The 25,976-nt window shown below is 42.2% G+C and overlaps 1 protein-coding gene across 1 annotated transcript in view; it reads left to right on the forward strand.

Moving 5' to 3' along the window:
* Positions 1–25,692, forward strand: part of POU2AF2 (POU class 2 homeobox associating factor 2) — a 176,200-nt gene extending 150,508 nt beyond the window's left edge. The window contains exons 4-6 of the mRNA XM_070767640.1: positions 20,846–20,888; positions 23,216–23,514; positions 24,632–25,692. Of these exons, the coding sequence (XP_070623741.1) occupies positions 20,846–20,888; positions 23,216–23,514; positions 24,632–25,033 (744 nt within the window). The 3' untranslated portion in view covers positions 25,034–25,692. The remainder of the gene's footprint in view (positions 1–20,845; positions 20,889–23,215; positions 23,515–24,631) is intronic.
* The last annotated feature ends 284 nt before the right edge of the window (positions 25,693–25,976 follow it).

The raw sequence follows: 25,976 nt of genomic DNA on the forward strand, positions 1-25,976 counted from the left end.
CAAGACTACTGGAGTGGGTTGCCATTTCCTCCTCCAAGGGACCATCCCAACCCAAGGATTGAACCTGAATCTCCTCATTGCAGGTAAATTCTTTACCACTGAGCCACCTGGGAAGCCAAGCTTATGAACAGAAAACATTTCTCACAGTTCTGGAGGCTGGAGGTCCAAGTTTTGGTTGCAGCATGGTCAGGCTCTGGTGAAGGCCCTATCCCTTTTCCGGGTTGCAGACTTCTCACTGTGTCCCCACTTGGTGGAAGAGCACAGGGAGCACTTTAGAGCCCTTTTATAAGGGCACTAATCCTATTCATAAGAGCTCCACCCTCATGACGCAGTCGCTTCCCAAAGGCCCCACCTCCTAATACAATACAATCACTTGGGACCTTAGGATTTCAAAGTGAGTTTGGGGAGGACACAAACATTCAGACCACAGCACATGCAAAGGAAATCAAAGCGTAAGAGAATATATCATATAGAAAGGACTGGAAAGGGGCAAAAACAGCTCTGACTCTGGTCATTCTTCTCAAGCATCAGGTACACAGGCATTATGAACTCAGCCCTAATTTCCTGTTGTCATATATTACTCAGTGTCTCACTGCTAGTAACTTACTCTCATCTTCATTTCAAAGATATTTTACATGTGGATAATTAAATGCACACAGTTCTAATATGTGACTATTTGGACTTTAGGTATCTCCATGAATTAATTTTACCATCTACTTGCTCACATTTCATCTCAACCACTCTTCCAAAATATCTGTATATTCCAAGAAAGATAGCATAATAATTAATCACCGACTCTTAACTTTTTCTGTCCCTGTGGTAAACACAACTCAATGAGCAGGAAACATGGAGAATCACATTACTGACAGCACCTATGGGGCTCTAATGGCTTGAGTAATACTGACACTCCATCCTCTTTTTCATCCCAGTTCACTAGGTGACAATGAGTCTGATATCTTAGATAAGTTCAGATAGGAAAGTCATCCTTACATGTGTTCAAAATTTGCTACTGATAATGTGGGTAATAACCAGTCAAAGGTTAACTTGAGGAGATCAGGGGCCCTACCATACTGTTTTACTGTATATATCATCCAAGATCAAAAAACAGGGCTTTGCAGGTGTCAATAGTGGTAAAGAACCCACTTGCCAGTGCAGGCGATGTAAGAAATGTGGGTTTCATACCTGAATTGGGAAGATCCCCTGGATGAGGGCACAGCAACCCACTCCAGTATTCTTGCATGCAGAATCCCATGGACAGAGGAGCCTGGTGAGCTACAGCCCATAGGGTCGCAAAGAGTCAGATGTAACTGAAGTGACTTAGCACACATGCAGGCCAGAAGACAGACCCAAAAGATTCTACAGCAAATCCTGTGGAACCTGTGAATGCTCACTTAAGTGGCAAAATATGGGATTAAGTAAAGGATCTTGAGTGAAGGCACTTATCCTCTTAGGAAAAAGGTGATCCCTAAATGCAACCCCATGTACTCTACAGAAGGGAGATTTTCGAGGAACACTCAGAAGAGAAGAGACACAGGAGAAGAAGTGGCTTGTGACCAAGTAGGCAGAGTTGGAGCCATGTGATCACGTAGCAAGGAAGGCAGGCAGACACCAAAGCTGGAAGACCCAGAGTGGGTGCTCCCCTCGAAGGCCTGTAAGAAGCAAGTCCCACCAAGACCTCGATTTGGACTTCCAGCCCCCAGAGTATGAAAGAATAAATTTTGGTGTTTTTAAGCCACCCAGGTAGTGATAATCTGTTCCAGGAACTCTAGGAAACTAGTACACAGATACGAAAACTGTGTCCCTCAGATAAGTACTCTCTAGGAGGCATCTATTTGATGCCCAAATTGCTTTTCTGCTCTCTGTGACAGCCCTTGGATAAGTTCACATGGGTTATGTTGACTCATCTTTACCACAGTTTCCTTCACGAACATCTGTTTTTGATACCATGAAATATTTTCACATTTTTGCAGTAGGAATCAAAGAGGGAAAAAAATCTCTTGCCTCAAAAGAGACTTTCACCAAAGATTGAACTTAAAACCACTTCTGTTCATTTTAGCCATAATCCTGTGGTTTCATAACTATTATCATGTATATCTGTTTTTAAGTAATTGCTTCCTTTTTCTTTTCCAAATTTTTTCTGTATTACTCCTTACTACACTACTAGATTTTCGACTAGAACACTCAAAATTGGAGCCACTCACCACCTCCTAGCACCAAGTTTATATTGCACTGTTTTCAATTACACTATTTCAATGACATTTCATAAAAACTGTTCATTGAAAATTTTTAACAATATCAACAAATCTCAGTAACTCTCAGTTATCGTTAGTAAAATTTAAAAGAAGAAGAAGAATCAATAGATGAATGGATAAAGAAACTGTGGTACATATATACAATGGAATAATACTCAGCCATAATAATGAGGTGGATGAACCTAGAGACGATTATACAGAATGAAATGCCAGAAAGAGAAAAACAAATATAGTGTATTAATGCATATATATGGAATCTAGAAAGATGGCCCTGATGAACCTATGTGCAGGGCCAGAATAGAGATGCAGACAAAGAGAACCAACTGTGGACACAGCGGGGGAAGGAGAGGGGGAGACGAATTGAGAGAGCAACATGGAAACATATACATTACCATATTTAAATTAGAGAGCCAGTGGGGATTTGTTGTATGACACAGGAAGCTCAAACCTGTGCTCTGTGACAACCCAGAGGGGTAGGATGGGGTGGGAGGTGGGAGGGAGATTCATGAGCGTGCAGATATATGTATACCTATGGCTGATTCATGTTGATATATGCAGAAACCAATGCAACATTGCAAATAATTATCCTCCAATTAAAAATTAATCAAATTTTAAAAGTACACCTGGCTAAAATAAATAAATAAAACTAAAATAATCAAATATTTTTTAAAAAAGAAGAGGCAGTAAATCTAATAGCCACAATTTTTCATTTCATTTTGAACTCCGCTGAACAGTTTGCAGGCTATTGAACTGTCTAATCAATTTTCCCTCAAACTATGATTAGGATTCATTTAAAATTATTGAATATACAAAAGTTGCAAGAGGGGAAAAATTCTAAACTTGATAAGTAGGAAACGGAGCTCAGCTTGGAGTTAAACCTGAGTAGTGGAATGGGGGAATACGGTGCAGTATGGGGGTTTATGAATGGGCTTCGTAATCAGGGTCTGATGTTTACTCTATTTTATTGGTTTATGGACATCCTAGTAGTTATCCTGTTCTGCTCATTCATCAAAATGCTATAGTGATGAACAATAAGGAAATAGATATGAAAGTGATTTTAAGTTAATATTCTACATAAACCAGAGGAAAAACAAACGATGACTCCTGGTGGTTGTTAGAAGACCCAAACTGAGAAAAATGTTGAGGAGCTATATCCCAAGTGAGAAAGATATTTGGATTAGACCAGCCTTGAATTATATATCATATACATACACAGACCAAAATCTATTTCCACTCGACATGATCCTTTTTATATTAAACTCAAGTATCTGCTTTCCAAATAGTAAGCATCAATAGTTACAGTTATTTTCTTTTTCTATATGTTCCTGAATCCTTACACTTAAATTAGCTGCTAAAATCTCTACATCAAGAACATACAGGATAAGGCTGCACTGTCAGCTGGGTATCTTGGTTAATCACCCTTTCCTGATTATTTTTGGAAGTAAAACATTGTAAACGCAAAAAGAAGCATGACAATAGTAGATACTGATGGAAAAAACTGGAAGAACAGAAGGTGAATGGAAGTCATATAATACGTTTATGACATAGATTATATGAAAGTGTTTGATCTTCCTTAAGAGGTCGGCGACCTCTAACTGTAGAACAGATGCACATTGTCCAGCTCCATCTGTAACAACTGTCTTTCCATCAGGACTGCTAGTTAGAGATTTGTTTTGTTCTATTCCCAGCTGCTGTTTTGTGGCACCAGTCACATGCGCATTTCGGTTACCACCAAATGTAAACATGATGTTCGTATCTGTGATTTGCATTTGAGTTTCTCATGAAGTATTATTAAAAAATGAAAATAGGCAATTAAAAATTGCATGTTATAGCATCTCAAAGTTTCTTTGATTTCCCTGAAACTTTGGAAAACACATCTGAGACTTCTCTTTGGTGTTAAAAAAGAAATTGCTCCCTCCTCGGTCTGTTTGAATCCCCTCCTTCTGGCCATCAGTGGTCTCCAGGAATTCCTCTCTCCTCTCTGGGCCTCTGTCCTTGTCAATAAAAGCAGAATTTGGTTGGTCCTATTTCAGTATTCAATTTTAATACTCAAATTTTTAACAGTTTATCCCGTCCCCTTACTTCTTTACTATTTGTATTTCAAATGTTCCCATCTCGCTATGGTTTGAAATATATCTCAATCTCTGAGAACCAGCTCATATTCCAATTCCAGCATCCTTGAGCTGAAGTTTCAGATCACTCTGTCATCTGAGAACCCTCAGTGCTTAGATTCGCAGGGGTTTCTCATCTAAGGCACAGGCAGCATAGCACGATGAAGAGTTTGGACTCTGGATCCAGATGACCTGAATGCAAATCCCAGCACTGCCATTTGCCAACTGTATGATGACTGTAAAAGTACTTTAATCTTAGTGTCAAAGGAAGATGATAATATCTGCCTCCCAAAGTTATTGTGTTAGATTTAACATGTGTCAAGGGCTTTGCACTTAGTATGTGTTCAATCAATGCTAGAGCATCAAATACTTCATCTAATGAACATTAGTATTCAAATGATATAAGAAATTCACTGAACTGAAGAAATGTACAGTCCAGCTTAGAGAAGGAATTACGCATGAAATAAATGATTAAAAATTAAAAGACAGCTTTGGTATCCAAGTGCCAAACATGACAGTGACCATTGGAGAGCAGGACAGAGGTCGCAAAGAGGGCGAGCAAGCCATGGTCAGGGTAGGTGAAAGACTTCTTGGAGGAGCGTGAGCCTTGAGCTGAGCTGGGAGAGAAGAAAACTAGATAGGCAGTGAGGAGCGGTAGAGTTCAAAAGAACGCGAGGAGGGGTGACCATCCGGAGGGAGAGAAGAGACTCTGTGATATGCAGTGGGTGGACCCTCTTGGTCCAAATGGTGGAGAAGTGAAGTGGTGTGTGACCTTTCAAAATTTAGTTCTAGTCTTGCCTGCAGAGGTCTCCCAGACACTCCCCTCTATGCCCATAGCCTCTGGTTGGCTGGTACATGGTGCATGGTATGTTCTAAGTGCTCAGAAAATGGCAGCTTTTATGGTTTTCCTAGTATCTGGAGCATGGTAGCATTTGATAAATGTTATCTGTCATGTTAGTGTGCTGTGAAAAGGAAGATATCCATAGGTGGTGGTGAGCTCTGAACGGCAACCTGGGTGAATAGACACTTCTGTCATCATTCCTACAAATCCTAATACTGTATAAACTGGCTACTAGAAAGGCCATGGGATGCCTTTTGTAGATTCGAAAAATTGATTCACTGTGAGCAAATGAAATGACAAAACAATGGAAGCAACAGTCAGCAACATTACTTTTATTCTGACTCAGCAACACCAGCCTTACACCACTCACTCCTCCCTTATACATGTGCTTAGTCACTTAGCCATGTCCAGCTCTTTGTAACCCCATGAACTGCAGCCTACCAGGCTCCTCCATCCATGGGATTTTCCAGGCAAGAGTCTACAATTCCTCAATTACAAAGGATCATGTAATCATATGAATGGTACGGGTGGGAGGGGACCAGTACTCATTGTGTTTCTGATGTGTCCCCCTTCTCCCCACTGGGTATACAGCTGTTTATCTTTCTGCTTTGCTAGATTTTCCCGACCTCAGAACGTGTTCCACCCTACCCCCAACCTGATGGGTCTACCAAAGCCAAGCTGTAATCCTGTCTTTATTCTGAGAAAGATAAATCTCCTTTCTTCTAGTTCAGCTAGAGTTGCAAATTGAGTTTGCAAGGGAAATAGGCAATAGAAAAATCACATGAGGCGCAAGAACAATTCCATGGAGTGCAAATGTTCTACACTAGCTTAAATATCTAGTCAAAGACTGGCACGGATAGAACAGTTGAGGTGACTTCTGGGCCTGAGTCCTCTTCTGTCCCCTCAATTTTTCTTTGGGGTAAATAAGAATTCTTAATAATAATAGCTAACATTTCTTCTAGGCTCCAAAGTAAAGATGTCACAAATATTTTCATTTATTCATTTTAGAGTAAATGTCACTTATCAACAAGGAGCACAATAGCTTTAAGAGGGTGACGCTCATATCTATTTTTCAGATGAGGAAACTAAGAATGGGGTAGGAATCAGTGGAGCATAGATTTGAAACCAGGTTTGTTGGACTTCACAGTCTTTATTTTACCCACCATATTGCCTCCTTAAGTTTACATTTCTGGTCCAAGGAAGGACGAGCTTTGGGAATAAATAACCACTCTGCTTCGGGTCCTCGCTCAGTCCTGCGCCCACCCTCCACACTCCACACAGGTCGTGGCCCATCGTGTCTTTTACCCCTTCTCAGCCACAAGTCTGTCTCCCGGCCTGTCCCTGCAGTGATTCTGTATACGGCTCAGATGATGCCACACCCAGTCCAAACCAGAGCCAGGACCTTCCTCTCCTTTGACACCCAGACATCTTGGAAGAAACTGGACTTAATTTCCTTATAGAACCTATCTCTAGCTGCATCCCAGAACCTGCTACCTGAGTGTCATTCCTCTCAGCCATCCCCCACCTCTCCTGGACTCTTGTTCCCCTGGGCTCTGCATGGCACCTGGCCCTCCCTGTAAAAGAGGAAAGCATTTCCGGAGCCAGAGTCCAAGAACACCACACAGACCTCACAGAAGCCTCTCTCCAGCTCTTCTTGAGCTCTCTAGGTCTGCCTCAGCCAACCCATTTCACTCTGACCTCCTCTTCTTGCCTGAAGCTTGCTTCTCTGCTCTGCCTTCAGCTGAAGTCTGATTTTTTTCTGAAAGTTGCTGACCTGACCTGAGAGGCTGGTAGCACATGACTCGCTCCTGGGACAAGATGTAATATGCCACTCTCCCACCCAAGGAGGAGGAGACCCATCTCAGCTCCTTTCTGAAGGCTGGAAGAGACCCCAGGCTCAGGGAAATGCTGAGCTTACCAGTTCACTCTGGTCATCCACCTCTTAGATGCTCTCCCAACCTACATGGTGTTCCAGCACTCTCTCACAGTTGTACACACTCAAGAATCATATGCATACGCTGAATAAATAAAATAGCTAGTAAGGAAAGGGGAGGGTAATTTCCTTCTGCTCTTATCTTCTTATGAATATATGGTAAAAGATGGAGAGAGACAGATTACCAAGAATCTCATTTCCTGCGTGGGTCTTAGAATTCCATGCTGAAGACAGATATAATCAAGATATAATTTCCCAACTTTTCTAAAACTTGGGCAATTTATATATATTGTGCTATTTCTCTTTGATATTCTAATGGTGGTATTAAATAACAATGAAAATTCTAAGTGAAAGGAAGAGACAGAGTGTGAATAAGCCCACAAACTGATTTGTGCATGTAGGCTAAGTCTCTTCAGTCCTGTCCGAGTCTGTATGACCCTATGGACTGCAGCCCTTAAGGCTCCTCTATCCATGGGGTTCTCCAGACAGGAGTAATGGGTTGCCATGCCCACCTATCCTCCTCCATGCTTTAAATATAAATTTAAATTTATAAATTCAAGGAAGACACCACAGCCATTGCAGCCCTCTCTGGACTTGTCAAGTCAAGAGCAGAGAATAGGCATAATCTGTTGATTCCATGTTCTGGTCAGAGGCATCTCAAGCTTTGAAGACATGTAAGTGCAAACTGGACTTCCCTGGTGGCTCAGACAGTAAAGAATCCACCTGCAATGCGGGAGACCTGGGTTCAGTCCCTGGATTGGATAGATCCCCTGGAGGAGGGCATGGCAACCCACTCCAGTATTCTTGCCTGCAGAATCCCCACAGACAGAGGTGCCTGGTGGGCTACAGTCCATGAGGTTGCAAAGAGTCAGACATGACTGAATGACTAAACACAAGTGCAAATTATCTGGACAAGTGCTATTACAAGAAATCTTCATGCTCTTCTATGATTTCTAAAAATTTACCGTAAAAATTAGTTTTCATCTCTTCAACTCTTATAAACCCATCCTATAATGTAGTCTGGCTTTAGTAAGAATTTCCTGCTTCCCTGGGCACTGCAATTGGTCATCAGATGGCCCAGTGTGTATCTTCCTGCTTTGCTAATGTTTTATTTTTCTTACTTAAAAAAAAAAAAAATTTAGAAGTACCTGTTCTTGTCATGTTTGAATATTAAATTCTTAGGGGAAAATATGATTTTTTTCCTTAAGGAGTACATCTCACTTGCCCTTGTTACTTTTTTCTGAGTTGCCCGCGGAAGGATCCATTCATTTGTAATGTTTGTATGGTTATCGATAAAGGGAATCAGTGTCTACCTGGGAATGCTCCCCCACACCTTTCGCTCACTCTCATAGCACAGTGCTTTGCATATTGCTTGTTAACATTGCCAACTAACCCCCTTCTGAGCCCAGAAAGAATTTAAAAAGAAAGAAAGAAACATTTTCGGAGCAGGCAATGCCTGCCCTGTAAACTCAAAACGCCAATGTTTGAATATAGAAGTACGTATTATATCCCTGGCATTCATTTGAATGAATGTTTTATCTAAAGATTACAAAATGGCCCATTGTCTGACTTTAATTAGCCCACAGTCCTGCCTGTTCGGAGAACTGAACCAGATTTCCAGGGTTGTCCATGTTCCCCACCCAACCACCTGCTCTTTCACAATTGCAGAAACTTTTTAAAAAATAATATTAATAAAGGCCAACTTTTTGCAAGCACCTTATTTTTTTCAGCTGTCTTATTGGTTCTGTAGTGGTTGTTTTTAATGTCATGAAATTTAAAATATTTCCGGGTGGTGAATTCTTTTACTCAGCTTGAAAAGTAATCAAGTTTTTCAGTGAAACAGCCATGGCAAGTCCATCTGGCAGAGCTGAAGTTCTGCACATTTCGTTCTGGCCAAAATGTACGATACCATTTATTAATGTGCATCCCAGTAGCTCCTGTCATTCTAACTTAGCTATCGATCTACATAAATACAAATAGCATTCCAAAGGCGCGCCAAGACCCACGGGTGAAAAAAAAATGTGTTTCATTTTGTAACTCAGGCAACAGAAATAACTTTCTCACAGAGGCAGCCTGGACATAATTTTGTGCCAAGCAGGAAAGTTTTAACAGTAAAATTTAAGAAACTGTCAGAAGTTTGGAATTCTATAACAGTGTTACTTTCCAAAGGGCATAAAATAGTTCATAGACCAGAAATGTAAGACAGTTGGAACCACAGATTTTTTTTTTAATTTTGAAATCTACAATAAAGATATAAGAAGACCTAAATTCTGGTTTTTAATTTATATTAACTAGTTTCAATTACAAAAATAACACATGGTAAAATTTCAAGCTTAATAAAACAGCATAAATTTTTTTTAAGTCTACTGACCTTCCCTTCCTACTTGTTCTACTTCCCAGGGTCATGTGCAATCTTCCAGAATTTCTCTATGACATTTTATTATAAAGAAATTAAGTTGTTGCACCAAGGTAATCAATATCAAAATCTATGTTATTTACATGCACTATTACAAAAATACATGGTGTGCTCGTGGTGAATTCCCTTCTCCCAAGAGAAAATTTAAACAGGTCTCTTTTAGTCTTAATTTTACCTCTCTATGTTTGAAGGCATCAGTCAAAGCACTTCATACTATCATATCTCCATCTTATATCAATCACATAGTCCCTACTTCCACCTGAGATGGTGATATTGGAGTTAAGGTGCCCCAAATCAACTCTTTCTTTGTGAAATAAATACTCTATAATCTAGGCTTTATAGAAGCAAGCCAAATGTTTTTAAAGATATATGTTTCAATATTGCTTCCTCACAAATTCTTACAGGCTTTAGGATTGAACCTATACAATGACCTCTTAAATCATTTAAGGACATAGGGTTTTTTTCCTTTGTAAATAGGGCCTTATGAGGGAGACATGCCAGGCCCCTCTTTACACATGGGTATCAACGAGGAGGCTGGCGATAAAGAAGAAAAGAGAGAAGGAGCCCTGGGAATCGGTACAACCAGGACAGGTGGCCAGCAGCCCTTAGTACCCACAGGGCAGGTATCAGCCTTCACCAGGCTCCAACACAAAGCCAAATAGAGGTGGATATAAATGTCACCTGCTAGCCTCCCCAACCCCACCCCACCGAGAGCCCATCAGACCTGTATCGTGGATCTGGGAAGCTCCAGCAGCCCATACATTCACCACACCAACCATTTCTGACCATCATTTTCAGCCCCTGATTAAATTTCCTAGAATGCCACTTTTAATACATCTACACTGCTAATAGCCATCTAAAGAACCACTTCCTGTTAGTGGACAAAGTCCAGGTTCCTTCAGCCTGGCTCTAAAAATACTCTTTATAACCTGGCCCTTGCTCCTTCCTCCAGCTTTCCTGTCTGCATATTTCCACATCTGTGACATGCTGTCCACACATTTGAGCCTTTGCTTTGCCTCTCAACGACGAGACCCCTTATCCTATCTGCTTACTGATTTCCTGTCATCCTTCAAAACAGGACTCCTATATCACCTCCAGCGTGATGTGTTCAGTCACCTTCCTCAGGACAGCAGCTCATGGCCACTGCTATTCTCATCCTTACCCCAACCTCCCCTCTCTACGTGCACAGCCCGAGCAGGTCTAGTAGAATCCGGCCTCGTCACTCACTAGTTCTGTGACCTTGACAGTCTTTACACTGCCTATAAATTTTCTGATCTGTAATCTAAAGATAATTACTTACAGCAGTCTATTTCATTGGTTAATGGCAAGGCTTTAGTGGAACAATGTGAATCACTTAGCATTATGTAGAGTATATAAAGTACACAAATGTTAATTACTAAAAGTGATGAAACACACTAATATATATACAGTGCATGGCACAGAGTCTGGCATGAAGCAGGTATTCATAAAATGCTAGTCCACATTCTACTAGGCAAATCAAGTCACAAAACCATCCCAGATTCAAGACGGTAGAAGTATGCTGCTGCTGCTGCTGCTAAGTCGCTTCAGTTGTGTCCGACTCCGTGTGACCCCATAAACAGCAGCCCACCAGGCTCTGCCGTCCCTGGGATTCTCCAGGCAAGAACACTGGAGTGGGTTGCCATTTCCTTCTCCAATGCATGAAAAGTGAAAAGTGAAAGTGAAGTCGCTCAGTCGTGTCCTACTCTTCACAACCCCATGGACTGCAGCCTACCAAGCTCCTAGGTCCATGGGATTTTCCAGGCAAGACTACTGGAGTGGGGTGCCATTCCCTTCTCCGAGGTAGAAGTATAGATGCCACTTATTGATGGGAAGAGCTGCAAAGTAATTGTGGCCATATTTAGTCTATAGCAAATGGCTTATGTCCCTAAGTAGATCCTAATCTAAGCCCTTTGATTGCATTTTTTCTAGCACCTGAGACATTCAACATTGTGCCTAGCACATCAGAGGTGCCAGTAGATATCTTTGGCTTGATGGAAGGGCTAGGGCACAGAACCTACTGGTTATGTCACTGAGAGCTTGAGGGGGAATAAATCTTAGAGAGTTTGGGTTTAAATCCTAGTCCTGCAATTTATAAGACAGACAATTTGGGACACATCACTTAACTTCTCTGATGCTTGGTTTCCTCTTTTATAAACTTGAGGTGATAATATCTACTTTATAATAAGATAGCATTACATAAAGCATCTGGCACATGGTAGATGCTTAGAACTCTAGTTCCTATTCATTATGGAGCATTTCTCTTATCCATATTTATGACTGAATTACTAGGTAACTCAGATAACTGGTCCATAAATTAAAACCTTTTTCAAACTTTGCAAAATGAATAAGACTTATTAGAACAGGTTTGTTATAGCTGAGTCACTGCATAAGAGTTCACACCAATCAGAATGCCCCAGTTCTACTATATACTTGTCACATTAGCTAAGCATCTAATTCTCTATGCCCATTTTCTTGTGGAGGAAGAAGGTATTCCATCCTAACACAGGTACCTATTTAAAGGATAACAACATTATACCTGGCACTGACTTTACATTCATTTCAAAGTTGGAAGAAAATTGTTTGACTAATGGTTGTTCTCAATTCAGATATTAAAACATGGTTTTAAAATGTTCAGTATATCATCATCTCCACCTCTCTCCCAATCTTAGATATGATGACAGTGAGAAATTAAATATGCTGTGAATTCCTTGAAAAGGAATCCCAGCCATTCAGAAGGGGCTATGATTTTTATTTAAGCATTAGCAGCAATATCTTCAAGTTTAAAGGGACACTTTCAGACTATATAGTTGGAATTTTTTAAATATATCATGAAAAATCTTACACTCCTTGCAGTCCTCTTCTTTAGTACACTTCACATGGTCTTTCAGTTTTCAGGCTGGCACCTAAAAATATTATAGGGTCATAAAAATGACAATAAATGTAGTGAAGGGAAACTCCTGATCTTATCACTTTACTATCATGGTGACCTATTAGTTCAAATTAACTCATTTTCATGGAGGGGCTTTCGGGGCAGCTGTGAGGCTGCTGTGTTAGCTACAGGAAGTTGCACACTGGCAAATTTCATTCAAATGTAAACCTCTAAATTTGGCTACCTGGCATTGCAAGATCCTGTTGTTTGCTGTATGCAAAATAAAAATTATATACCATCTTGTTTGGTCAAAAGTTATGGGCTTTTCAATATTAATTTCAATATTATTTCTAAAGAATTCATATGGTGAGATGCAACTGAATGAATATAATGTCTTGAACAAGGTAAAAAGAAATGTGTTTTCCCTTCACATGAGCAAAGATACTTAGTGCGCATGTTGAAGGCTCATGTCTTAGGTTGTTCTTTCTCAACATATGAATCTGGTATACCAGCTCTGAAATCAGTCCAGTGAAACCCCTCCTGGTCCCAGAATAGGCCTTTTAGAACTCTTCTATGTTCTGTGAGATGAACAGAAGTTGTGTGCTATCATTGCCTTTTATATGACTTATCCAATCTAAATATTTCCCAGGTCACCATAAGCACTGATTATAGCTATAAATAATTAATTATGTGGAAATGTTTTATATCACAATGGGGGAGATCACGTAGGAGTTTTTTGAAATGGTCAAAATTGATCAAATTATATGCTTACAAGTTGGAAATTGTATTGTACATAAATTATGCTTTATCAAATTTGAACCTCCTCCCCCCAAAATGGAATACTTACTGAAGGCTAAAAATGTATAGATATATACATATAGATATGGAAGTATATATATATATATATACACACACACACACACACACACACAGGGAAATATACCTCCCACTGAATCTTCTTTGTGAGCATTTATTTAATTATATGGTTTCTCTGAATGTCGTCAGTTCAGTTCAGTTCAGTCACTCAGTTGTTTCCGATTCTTTGCAACCCCGTAGACTGCAGCACCGGAGAAGGCAATGGCACCCCACTCCAGTATTCTTGCCTGGCAAATCCCATGGATGGAGGAGCCTGGTAGGCTGCAGTCCATGGGGTCTCGAAGAGTGACTTCACTTTCACTTTTCACTTTCATGCATTGGAGAAGGAAATGGCAACCCACTCCAGTGTTCTTGCCTGGAGATTCCCAGGGACGGGGGAGCCTGGTGGGCTGCCGTCTATGGGTCTCATAGAGTCGGACACGACTGAAGCGACTTAGCAGCAGCAGCAGCAGCAGCAGACTGCAGCACACCAGGCTTCCGTGTCCATCACCAGCTCCCAGAGCTTGCTCAAACTCAGGTCCACTGAGTCAGTAATGCTGAATATCCTAAGTCTCCTTTTTTACTAAATTTTTAAACTATGACGTTTTCCCACTTTTATTTTCAAGGTATTAAAACTCTTGGAAGGCAGTCTGGTGTGGTAGTTATGAGATAAGTTTTGAACAGAAGTAGAGTCACAGATGTAGAAAACAAACTTACGGTTCACAGGGGATGGGGGAGGGATAAATTGGGAGATTGGGATTGACATATACATACTACAAATATAAAATAGATAACTAATAAGAACATACTGTATAGCACAAGGAATTCTACTCAATACTCCATAATGGCCTATATGAGAAAAGAATCTTAAAAAGAGTGGATATATGTATATCTATAACTGATTCCCTTTGCTGTATACCTGAAAGTAACATAACATTATAAATCAACTACACTCCAATAAAAATTTTTTTAAAAAATAAAAGAAACAGACCCTGAAATCACACCATTACCACCAGCAACAACCCTACCTGCAGAGAAACCTGAGTTGTTCTCTATTTCAATTTCCTCATCATTAAGATGAAAATAATATTACTTACCTTCTGGGGTGGTTTGATAATTAATGAGATAGCAATATAACATATTTGGTCATGTGCCTAATAGTGTGCTTATAAAATTTCTACAAGTATGTGCCTATGAATTTTATTATAATTCATATCTCTGCTGGAACATGTTGGAAGTCATAGAAAAAAATTTTTTTAATCTGGTGTTTGAAAGACAGGACAGCATATACTCCTATTTCTAATCCTTGGGGATGTGATTTTGTTTCAGGCAGAGTCAATGGTCTGGAGGTAGGGAGATTATACCCATAACAAAACTGGATCCTGCATAAAAATTTTTTTGCTGATTTGTTGAGCTGGTAGGATGTAAGGGAAATCAATAAAGCTAGGCGGTTTGGTGGGGTGATTTGAGGGGTGACATGGAAGGGAGGGGAAATGTTTGAGCAGAAGTAAAGACACTGAATGATGAGAAGATGATCACCCCAGAAAGGCAGATTCCCCTAAGGACAGGGGTCCAAACTAGCTTTCTATGTGAAGACTGACTGGTCCTTGAGCTAGTTTTGCTAAGTTTGGGGTAGCTCAACCTGGGACTGGGGAACCTGGAAGGGAGCTGCTTCCCAAAAATATAAGCATAAATCTTCAGGAGAAACACAACGTTAGGAACTCAGATTTTCACAGATTAAGATCAACCCAGATACATGTTTCAATCAGAGATCACCAAATGCATAAGGAAACAAATAACTAGGAATGAGAGTCCTAGCATGAACAATAAAGTTAAATTCCCAGGACTTTCGGGAATTTTGGTATTAGCATAACCAAATACAAAATTTTTGAAAATAACAATAATAATAAAAATAAATAGTGTACACTCAACAAAAGACCAACCAATATTTTTTTTTGTTTTTGTTTTTGTTTTTTCTAATTTTATTTTATTTTTAAACTTTAGATAATTGTATTAGTTTTGCCAAATATCAAAATGAATCTGCCACAGGTATACATGTGTTCCCCATCCCAAACCCTCCTCCCTCCTCCCTCCCCATACCATCCCTCTGGGCCGTCCCAGTGCACCAGCCCCAAGCATCCAGCATCGTGCATCGAACCTGGACTGGCAACTCGTTTCCGACATGATATTTTACATGTTTCATTGCCATTCTCCCAAATCTTCCCACCCTCTCCCTCTCCCACAGAGTCCATAAGACTGTTCTATACATCAGTGTCTCTTTTGCTGTCTCGTACACCGGGTTATTGTTACCATCTTTCTAAATTCCATATATATGTGTTAGTATACTGTATTTATGTTTTTCCTTCTGGCTTACTTCACTCTGTATAATAGGCTCCAGTTTCATCCACCTCATTAGAACTGATTCAAATGTATTCTTATAGATCAAACAGAATTTATAGGACTGAGAAAATATCTAATCATTGATACTAAAAAAAAAAAAAAAAATCAATGCATGAGTTAAATAGCAAATAAGCTACAGTTGAAGAAGGAATTAGTGAACTGGATGTAGAGCTGAAGAAATCTATACCAATCTGTTCCAAAATATAGAACACAGAATCATGGATAGAGGAAAAGTAACAAGAAGTTGAGAATTTATTGGGGATAAAAGTAAAAGATTTAACAAATATCAAAGACTCAGAAGGAGAGAATTCAGATAATACAGCCAAGATAATATTTAAGAAAAAGATGGTTGAAACTTTTCCAAAAGACATGCATCCCCAGTCACATGAAGTACATCCTATACAAGCTGAATACATTTTAAAAATCTATCTCAAGATAAAAGGAGGTGAAGCTGAAAACTCTTAAAGCCAAAAGGAGTATACTTTAAAGGGTAGTCAGAAAAGAAAGAAAGATTGTTGTATAGAATATCTGTAAGTTTAATAGCAAACTTCTCAACAGCAATCATGGAAGCCACAAGACAGTGAAATGAAATCTTTAAAGTGCTGAGAGAAGAATACCTATAAAATTACAATTATGAATCCAGAAATAGTATCTTTTAAGTACAAAGGCAAAAGGAATTATATTTTCATTTACATAAAAGCTAGAAATTGCCACCAACACCGACTTCCCAGGTGACTCAGTCAGTAAAGAACTCGCCTGCAATGCAAGAGACGTGGGTTCGATCCTTGGGTTGGGAAGATCCCCTGGGGAAGGAAATGGCAACCCACTCCAGTATTCTTGCTTGAGAAATCTCATGGATAGAGGAGCCTGGTGGGCTGCAGTCCATAGGGTCACAAAGAGTCAGACACAACTTAGCAGCTAAACCACCGCCTACAGGAAAGGAATTTTCTAAAGGGTTCTTTCAGAAGGAGGAAAATGAACCTAGAAAAAAGTTTGGAGGACAGATAAGAAAAGAAAATGATAAACATGTAGTAAGTCTAATACATATTTACTTGGCAAAATGATGATGAAAATAATCATGATGTTTAATTTGTGGAGGTTTAAGCTAAAATTCAAGACAATACATACTCATGTAAATTAGTGAGGTCGCTCAGCCATGTCCGACTCTTTGTGACCCCGTGTTCTGTAGTCTACCTGGCTCCTCCATCCATGGGATTTTCCAGGCAAGAGTACTGGAGTGGGTTGCCATTTCCTTCTCCAGGGGATCTTCCCAACCCAGGGATCAAACCCAGGTCTCCCACATTGCGGCAGACGCTTTACCGCCTGAGCCACCAGGGAAGCCCTGATGTAAATTAGGAGAGGAGCAAAAAGAGTTAACGTCCTAAGGGTCATGTCTGTCAGTGGGAGGCTTAAGATACTCTTTGTAGGCTTTGTTAAATACGCAAGGTAAAATTTTATGACTAATCATAAAGCATGGAAATAGAGTGTTTAATTTCCACAGCAGGTAAAGGGCAAAATTATACAGGGGAAATGAACACAAGAGGCTTCTTTTCATCAAATAACAAATAAAATCAACTAGCCTAGTCATTATGAAAGTTCCTCAGGTATTAAAACTGGATTGGGAGTACAGGGCTGGCAATTCCACAGTAATAAGTAAAAGTGGGCAGAAGGAAAAGGAACGGAAGAAGATTGTTGGTGGCCCTGGTGGTGGCAGACTCTGCAGGGACTGTGTGAGCCCAGAGTAACCTTTGCTCATGCTTCAGGCAGAGGCCAGGGAGGGCCGGGCCAGCTGATGAACCGGTGCATTACGGAGAGATGCTCATAATTCTGTCTGTCCAGCTGGACGTGCACCCTGCCTTTCACAGGAAGCCTCACTCCAGGCTCCAGCCTTGGCCAGAGCAGTTAAAGAGGAGCAAGCAGAGAAAAGGAGGCAAGAGGGCAATAGGACACCCCCCAAGGCAGCGCCAGGGATGGCCACCACCCTGCCACACTCTGCTTCCCCAGGGAAGGAGGCTGAGGCAAGGGGCAGGGGGAATGGGCCCTGGCACAGGCCTTTGAAGAAAGAGATGGAAAGCAGAGGGGAACACTAGATACCATGGGCCCTGGCAACATGGGAAAATGTGCCTGAACACAAGCTCTTCTCTAATTAATCATTACCTCCTTTGCTTCCCGTACAAGACATCACAGCATCCTGACCTTGGACCCCACACACACTGTTTACCTACTAAGAAGTTTAGGATTAACAGAGGCAAACCACTATAAGTAGAATGGATGTTTTGTAAAAATAAAAAAAAAAATCCTACTGTATAGCACAGGGAATCATATTCAGTATCCTGTAATAAACCATAACGGAAAAGAATATGAAAAAGAATGTGTATAACTGAATCATTTTGCTCTATAGCAGAAACTAACACAACATTGTAAATCAACTATACATCAGTAAAATAATTTTTTAAAGAATTTTAACATCAAACACAGTGACATGTTTATAGGAATAAACCATGGACTTTAAGAAATGTAAAAATGCACCTGAGTGATAATAGCTAATACTTATGCCCTCCTTACTCAAAACTAGGAACTATTCTCAGTGCATGACATATAAGATCATATTTAATCTTCATGTGCCTAAGATCACACAGCAAACAAGAAGCAGAGCTGGGATTCAAATATAGACACTCATTCCAGAGTCTTCTCTTTCAAATACCGTGCTACCTCTGAGTGGCTGTTGTTCAGTCGCTAAGCCATGTCTGATGCTCAGTCACGTCCCACTCTTTGAGACCCCATGGACTGCAGCACGCCAGGCTTCCCTGTCCTCCACTATCTCCCACAGTTTGCTCAAACTCATGTCCATTGAGTCAGTGATGCCATCCAACCATCTCATTCTCTGTTGTCCCCTTCTCCTGCCTTCAATCTTTCCCAGCAACAGGGTCTTTTCCAATGAGTCAGTTCTTCGCATCAGGTGGCCAAAAAATTGGAGCTTCAGCTTCAGTCCTTCCAACAAACATTCAGGGGTGATTTCTTTTTTAGTATTGGTTGGTTGGATCTCCTTGCAGTCCAAGGGACTCTCAAGATTCTTCTCCAGCACCAGAGTTCAAAATTCTTCGGTGCTCAGCTTTCTTTATAGTCCAACTCTCACATCCATACATGACTACTGGAAAAACCATAGTTTTGGCTATCCAGACCTTTGTTGGCAAAGTGGTGTCTCTGCTTTTTAATATGCTGTCTAGGTTTCTCATAGCTTTCCTTCCAAGGAGGAAGTATCTTTTAGTTTCATGGCTGCAATCACTATTCTCGGGGATTTTGGAGCCCCCAAAACTAAAATCTGCCAATTGGTGGATATTTCCCTAGAGAAGATAGAATTCCAATTTAGTCCTATGGATGGAAAGTTTGTATACCTCACCTACTTCTTTTGTAATTCATATGTTAAAGCCTTGGTCCCAGTATGATGGTATTTTAAGTTGGGGCCTTTGGGGTGGTAATGAAGTCATGAGAGTTAAGTCATATGAATGGGACTGGTGCTCCCATAAGAAGAGACATATGGAAAAGATGATCTCTCTTTGTGCCGCATGAAGACACTGCAAGGAAACAGCCATCTGCAAGTCAAGATGAAAGCCCCTCAAAGGACCCAACCATGCTGGCACCCTGATTTCAAACTTCCAGCCTCCATAACTGGGAGAAATGTTTTTTGTTTAAGCCACCAAGTCTATGGTATTTGTAATATCAGCCAAGTCTGATTAAGACAGTTGGGAAATGATGGGTTACTCTCAGATATTTGAAGAGCTATTTATGGAAGAAGGGTTTAACTTATTCAGTATAGACCAAGGAGATTAGAAATAAGTACATTTGTAACAGAGGTTGCCAAAGAATAAATTGGCTTTCTCAGAGAGTGCAGAGTTCTCCATCACTAGAAGCTGAATGCACCCAGGGTTAATAACACTGGAGAGGATTTCAGCATTGAGTGCTGGTTGAATAAGACTCTATAAAATCCCTCCAACTCTTGAGAGCCTGTAGGATTATCAGGGTCAGGACAGAACTAAGAACTCAAATCCGAAAATGTGGATGTTGATACCTCTTCACTTTTACAACAGCTACATTTTCCACTTAGTTTGTTCCTGGGCCTCTTGGACTCAGAATTTGCATTTTAAGACTCGACACACCTGGATACCCTTCCTTCAGCGGTCAGCTTGAGCATCTCCTCTTCCAGGATGTGTTCCCCACCCCATCCTTAATGGGGGGACACCAGCTTAGGTCCACCTCACCCCATCTTACTACTACAGTGCCACTTCCCACACTGAGGTGAATTCTGTTTCATCATCAATCACACTCTGTATTAGGGCATGTCCTAAGGCTGCAGTAACAAATTACTGCAAACAAGCAGCTTAAAATAATTATTTATTTTCTGGAGGCTAGAAGTCCAAAATCGAGTTGTCAGGAGAGCCAGGTTCTCTGAAGGCTTTAGGGGTACCCCCTTCTTTGCCTCTTCCTAGCTTCTGGCACAGGTGCATGCGTGCCTAGTTGCTTCAGTCGTGTCCAACTCTTTGAGACCCCATGGACTGTAGCCCACCAGGCTCCTCTCTCCATGGAATTCTCCAGGCAAGAATACTAGAGTGGGTTTTCATGCCCTCCTCCAGGGGATCTTCCCAACCCAGGGATCAAACCTGCATCTCCCATGTCCTTCACATTGGCAGGTGGGTTCTTTACCACTAGCGCCACCTGGGAAGCCCATAACCCATTTATATAAATCACTGATACATATTTGAAAAAGGATATTGTGGCTCAGCTGGTAAAGAATCCGCCTTCAATGTGGGAGACCTGGGTTCAATCCCTGGGTTGGGAAGATCCTCTGGAGAAGGGAAAGGCTACCCACTCCAGTATCCTGGCCTGGAGAATTCCATAAACTGTATAGTCCATAGGGTTGCAAAGAGTTGGACATGACTAAGCAGCTTTCACTTTCATTAACACAAACAGTAGAGGGGAAAAAAAGGGGGAAGGAGGAGAGAGGAGGGTTCGGAGGGAGGGTACACGTGTATGCCTATGGCTGATTCATTCTCACATATGGCAAAAACCATCACAATATTGTGAAGCAATTATCCACCAATTAAAAATTTTTTGAAAGAGTAAAGCACGCATGCCTCTCTGTCTTTCAGGGCAGTGTCAGTTCCGCTCAGTCTCCATTTGGCCCAGTGCCAGGTAAGTATTGCAGTTCACAGGGGTCGATTCCTTCACTTTTGAAGTAAATCAGGCATTTAGGCTTCCATTCTTTCAAAGATGCCTTAGAAGACTTTGAACGTTTTGCTGCTTTAAAATACTTGTTTTTAAAAAGTAAAATCAGTAAAGGCAGACCTTATGCAGCCGTTCCTGAATTTGGAATGCATTCTGTCTAGTATAAGCTTATTGGGCAAAAGCAAGAGCAATTAGGCCCTTCATACAGTTTTTACAGCTTCCCCGGTGACTCAGATGGTAAAGAATCTGCCTGCAATGCAGGAGACCCCTGTTCAAACCCTGGGTTGGGAAGATCCCCTGGAGAAGGGAATGGCAACCCATTCTAGTATTCTTGCCTGGAGAATTCCACTTCCAAGCTCAGAAGTGGCATAGGTTTTCCCAGTAATTTGGGTCATCTTCAGAGCTGGATAAGGGAAAGAAATTAGAGCAGAAGAAGATCCCACACGTCTGAATGTCTCTATACCGTGTTTCCCAATCACATTTACTGTCATTGGAATTTGCCTGTATCTGCTCCATTCTACAGAAGAAAATTTCTGCAGCCTCTCTCATCATCTGGAATGGCTCTTCCTCTTTTTAAATAGAAAAAATACATGTTTAAACACCAAAGGATTTTTTCTCTGTGTTTTTTTATTTGGAAATTGGAAATGCAGACAGGAGAGCCTGGTAGCCTTTTTTACTTAGTCTCCTTGCTGTTTGTAGCCTTAACCACTACGACAGATACAGATTCATGGCATGAAACAAAACCTTATTTGTTGATATTGATTTTCACGGGCACAGATATTTTTTTCTAGAGAAGTATGCTTATGACGAAACCTCTAACTGCAGCTTTCAAATTCATGAGCAGATTAGAATTCAGGGGCTATAGAATTTAAGATGGAAATGGAGTGAGTGGAATTGTGCTGTTAAGTTTCTGCGAGGAATTTTGATTTGAATGAATGAATAAATTTACATGAATTGTTGCACATAGTATTATACTACTGGGTTTACAGAAAACGTATAAGATGTAAGTTCTGCCCACGTAGGGCTGGTGGGTCAACTGGAAAGAGGACTACGCTCAGATGAGAGAGTGTTGAGCACAATGCAATGTGCCGCCTTGGGTAGCAGGGGTCTAAGCGCTGTGTCTGGACAGTGGTGTAAGACTGAGTCAGGGTAACAGGGAGGAGGGTCTTGATGAGTCTGTCTTCTCTCCCAGAGAGCAGGCAGGGTGGGCAGGGACAAAGCTCAAAAGCAGTGCACTGCGGTTGTGGAAAGTAAGAAAGACAAGCACCTGCAACTTCCTCTCAGATCAACTCTTTTGTGACTAAGAGAGTAGGTCTGAGCTAACTGGATCACACCCAACACCAGCTGGAGGGGAAAAAAAAAATCTGTTTTACAGTCCTTGAGTCTGTGCTCCTGAACACGTTCTAAATGATACAGGGTTCCCTGATACAATTGAACTGCAGGTTCAGAAAACGTTTAGCAAACACATCTCTTCTCGTCTGGGACTATTTCGCTGGCCTTACCTTAAATGAGATTCTTAGTTTCAGCCTCTCCAGGTTTCCACCAAGGGGGCTTTCTGTGCCAGGTTTTCCCTTCTCAAGCTTGCAGGGCCCGGGGGAGCTGAGTGGGGACTCAAATTGGCCACGAGAGGGCAGCAAATAACACCAGACTCTTCAAAGCCAAGAAAACCTTTATCGTGGTCCTCTAACTTGGCTTCCCAGAAGCAAAGCAAGGCAAACCATTTTCGGTTGCCTGCAAGGTGCAAGTCATCGTCAGTGTACAAAAATTAAAAGAAGAGTATAACTTGCCTCTGATTCCGGGAGAAGTCAGTGTCTCACCTTATCTAGAGAAACTGAATCTCACATAGCATGCCCCAGAAGCAGCCTCTTAATCTATGGGGGCAAGGCTTAGAAGCTGTGAAAAAGATGCTTCATTAGATAACAGCAAATGCCAGGGGATTCTTATCCTGTCCTCTTTAGCCCAGCCCCTTCCTAGTAGAGCGCCTCACATACAGAAGGTGTACCAAAAAAATGTGTATGTGAGAGGCACTGGGCAGTAATAACTCCATGTAAAGTGCGCTCATTACCTAAGGCAGCTCGACCTTAAACATACCAGTTTGGGGGACCAGAGTAGTTAAAAGCCATAATGCCACCCTACTGAATGCTTTTCAAGCCATCTATCTATTTAAATGTTGGCCTTGGCGTCAGGCCTGCGTTAGAAACACCATGTCACACGTGGAAAGACCGGGCTGCCATAGACATGCCTTGACTTCCTCCGAGGAGACATTTGTCCGTCTGTTTTCCCTTTGGCAACAGGCTCACCGGTGATGTCAGGTTACTATGGTGTCAGGAGAGCCTTCCTCTCCGACCCGGACTTTCACAACACCAAGCAGTTTGCCAACGACGCCTGCACGTCAAGCGCGGCCAAGCCCTTTGCCTGCGAGTCCTCAGCAGGGCAGGGCCACGCGGCCCTGCTGGACCCCTACTTCCCGGAGCCCTACGGGGACCACCGCCCCACGGCCCTGACCCCCAACAGCGGCACCCTGTTCAGCGCCTCGGCCCTGCCGCCGCTCCTGCCGCCGCCCTTCCCCAGCGACCCCGCACACTTCGCGCTGGTGAGTACTCAGAGGCTTAGTTTAGGGGAGGTCACCGAGGTCGGGGTTCCCGCGGCCCTGGACAGCCCGTGCGCCCAGCAGCCAAGGGTCTACTCGCCCAGGGAGAAGCCAGAATCCACGTTCAGAGAGCCTTCCTCGGGGCTTCGGGCCAGCCACGCGGGAGGAGGCTCTGTGTATCCAGGGGTTGAGGCGGGACGACTGAATAGGACGGGACGTAGAGCCATTGTGTTAACACTCTAGATTTTGCCAGATGGTCCCCCATCATTCCGCCAGCGCTTAAGGAAAGAGCACTGTCTTACCTCGCAGACCCAGCGAGGCCGTCCCCGGGGCATATCCATCAGGAAGCCTCTGACCTTCCCCTTCGTTCCTCTTTCCCCGACGGTATTTCTACCCTTTAGAACCTGCTTCTCTCACAGTCCTTCCGGAGATGAGTTCATAAGAAAGAGCACGAGTAACCTTTTTATACAAAACTGTAAAGCCCGCGACCACAAAGGAATAAGTCTGTGGACATGGGGTTTTAGACCAAACAGGCCTCAAGAGATTGGGAATTACGTGTACATGTTCATTTAATACTGGCAACAACTCAGGGTATAGTTATTAAAGCCCCATTTGACAGAAGAACAAAGTGAGGCACTCAGAGTTAGGAAGCTAGTAAGTGGCCTAGCATTGAATCAAACCTAAACCTTTCCAGCCCCCAACCTATGAGGCTCCAGGTCTTTGCTCCCTGGGGGGCAGGGTAGCCGTCCCAGCCGCCTTAGAAGCCCACCCTGTAATTTAGAGGCTTCTCCTTCCAGGAGTAGATGAAACGCTGCCTAAATGTTCATTTTATCATTTTCACATTTACTCATTTAAAGTTTTCTGGGGAAAGGACTCTATTTACACACACGCATGCACACACACACGCACACACACACACCCAATTCTAGACTGAGAAAGGCACTAAAACGTTCAGTGTCCAACAGCAGAGGAGAGAGCCGCCTGTAAGGAGGCGCTGGACAGCACAGGGAGGACCCCAAGCCTGCTTTGGAAGACACGGGCCCCTGTGTCGGGAAGGAAATGTGTCCCCGTCAGACCATCACCTAGTGACTAACCCCAGTGACCTTTCCATCCTCCTCAGAGGGACTCGTGGGAGCAGACGGTTCCCGAAGGCCTCAGCCAGCCAGACCCCGTGCCGGCGGACACCCTGCAGAGCTTGGCACCCAGCACCGGCTCCCTCTCACAGCTGGAGTCGGGCGGTGCGGCCCAGCACAGGAGCGCCGGCTGGGGGGGCCCCCTCACCGGGGTTCAGTCCTACTCGCTGCATGCGCTGGAGGATTTGTACCACACACAGGGGTACCCCACCCCGGCCCCCTACCCTTTCACCTCTTTCATGACGATGTCCAATGACCCACCGCCCAAGGTGGGGCCCTTCTCCCCAGACGAGGGGGCAGACACCTCTGCCCTCCAGGACACTTCTCCGTGGACCAAAGAAGACGGGAGCCTGGCGTGGGGGACATACGAATGCCGCAGAGCCTACTGAGGGCACCGGAGGACTTCTGTGCTTTAAGTCAGTTCTCTGTATTCACAGACTCTTGTGGTGTGGCAGTTCTTTCAGAAGTGGGTTTTCAGGACAAGTCGTTGTCCTGAAAAGACAAGACGACGGCATTTATTTGTGATCCACCCACCATAACCCCACTGAAACACACCACAATGTGAATTCAGTGTGCCAGGGATAGACAGACTGACAGTGAGGTTTTGGGGCCTAATAACCCATTATGTTTTGAATCTTTTGTTATCTTTGAAGTATCATTTTAAGACTGGTAGTTTTGCTTAAATTACATTAAAAACTTTATGCAGCTCATAAAACATACTAATTTTCCTGTCTAATTTTTCTTAGTTATGTACTATGTGTGTTCCTCAATAAAAGAGAATGTATAGGGTATAAAATAAATTAGGGCACAAAAAACAAAATGCACTTTATAGCATGTGACTTTATAAAGTGTGAAGTATTACATACATTTCTCACCTTACAGGGACTTACAAATAATAACTTGCAAGTAACAAATGTGATGCCATTAAAAAAAATGCTTTATTGTCATTAAAGTAGGATGAAGCCAGGACACTATTGGCTTCATAACTACATGGTTTTGACTCTGCACTAAAGCCCAAGATGTCCAAAAATTAGGCTAATCCAAAAAACAATAAAGGCCAAAAACTGTCTTTGACCAATGCCCTCTTTGAGCAATTAAGCTAGATATTGTTTCTCTGATGGAATACACCAACAGTTCTCAGAGTGGATTAGTAAAATGGACATTCTATAATCAAATAAGAATGCATGCATTATAAGGAAAACACAGACAGCAGGCCTGGACTGTCGGCAAGAACACCAGAAGCAAAGGGGCTCTGAAGAAGGACAGTGTCAGGTATACACACACCTCCTATTTAAAGAGAGACCTTGCTGGTGGCTCATTGGTCAGAAATAT

The sequence above is a fragment of the Bos indicus genome, chromosome 15 (assembly GCF_029378745.1).
Source record: "Bos indicus isolate NIAB-ARS_2022 breed Sahiwal x Tharparkar chromosome 15, NIAB-ARS_B.indTharparkar_mat_pri_1.0, whole genome shotgun sequence".
Taxonomy (NCBI): Eukaryota; Metazoa; Chordata; class Mammalia; order Artiodactyla; family Bovidae; genus Bos; species Bos indicus.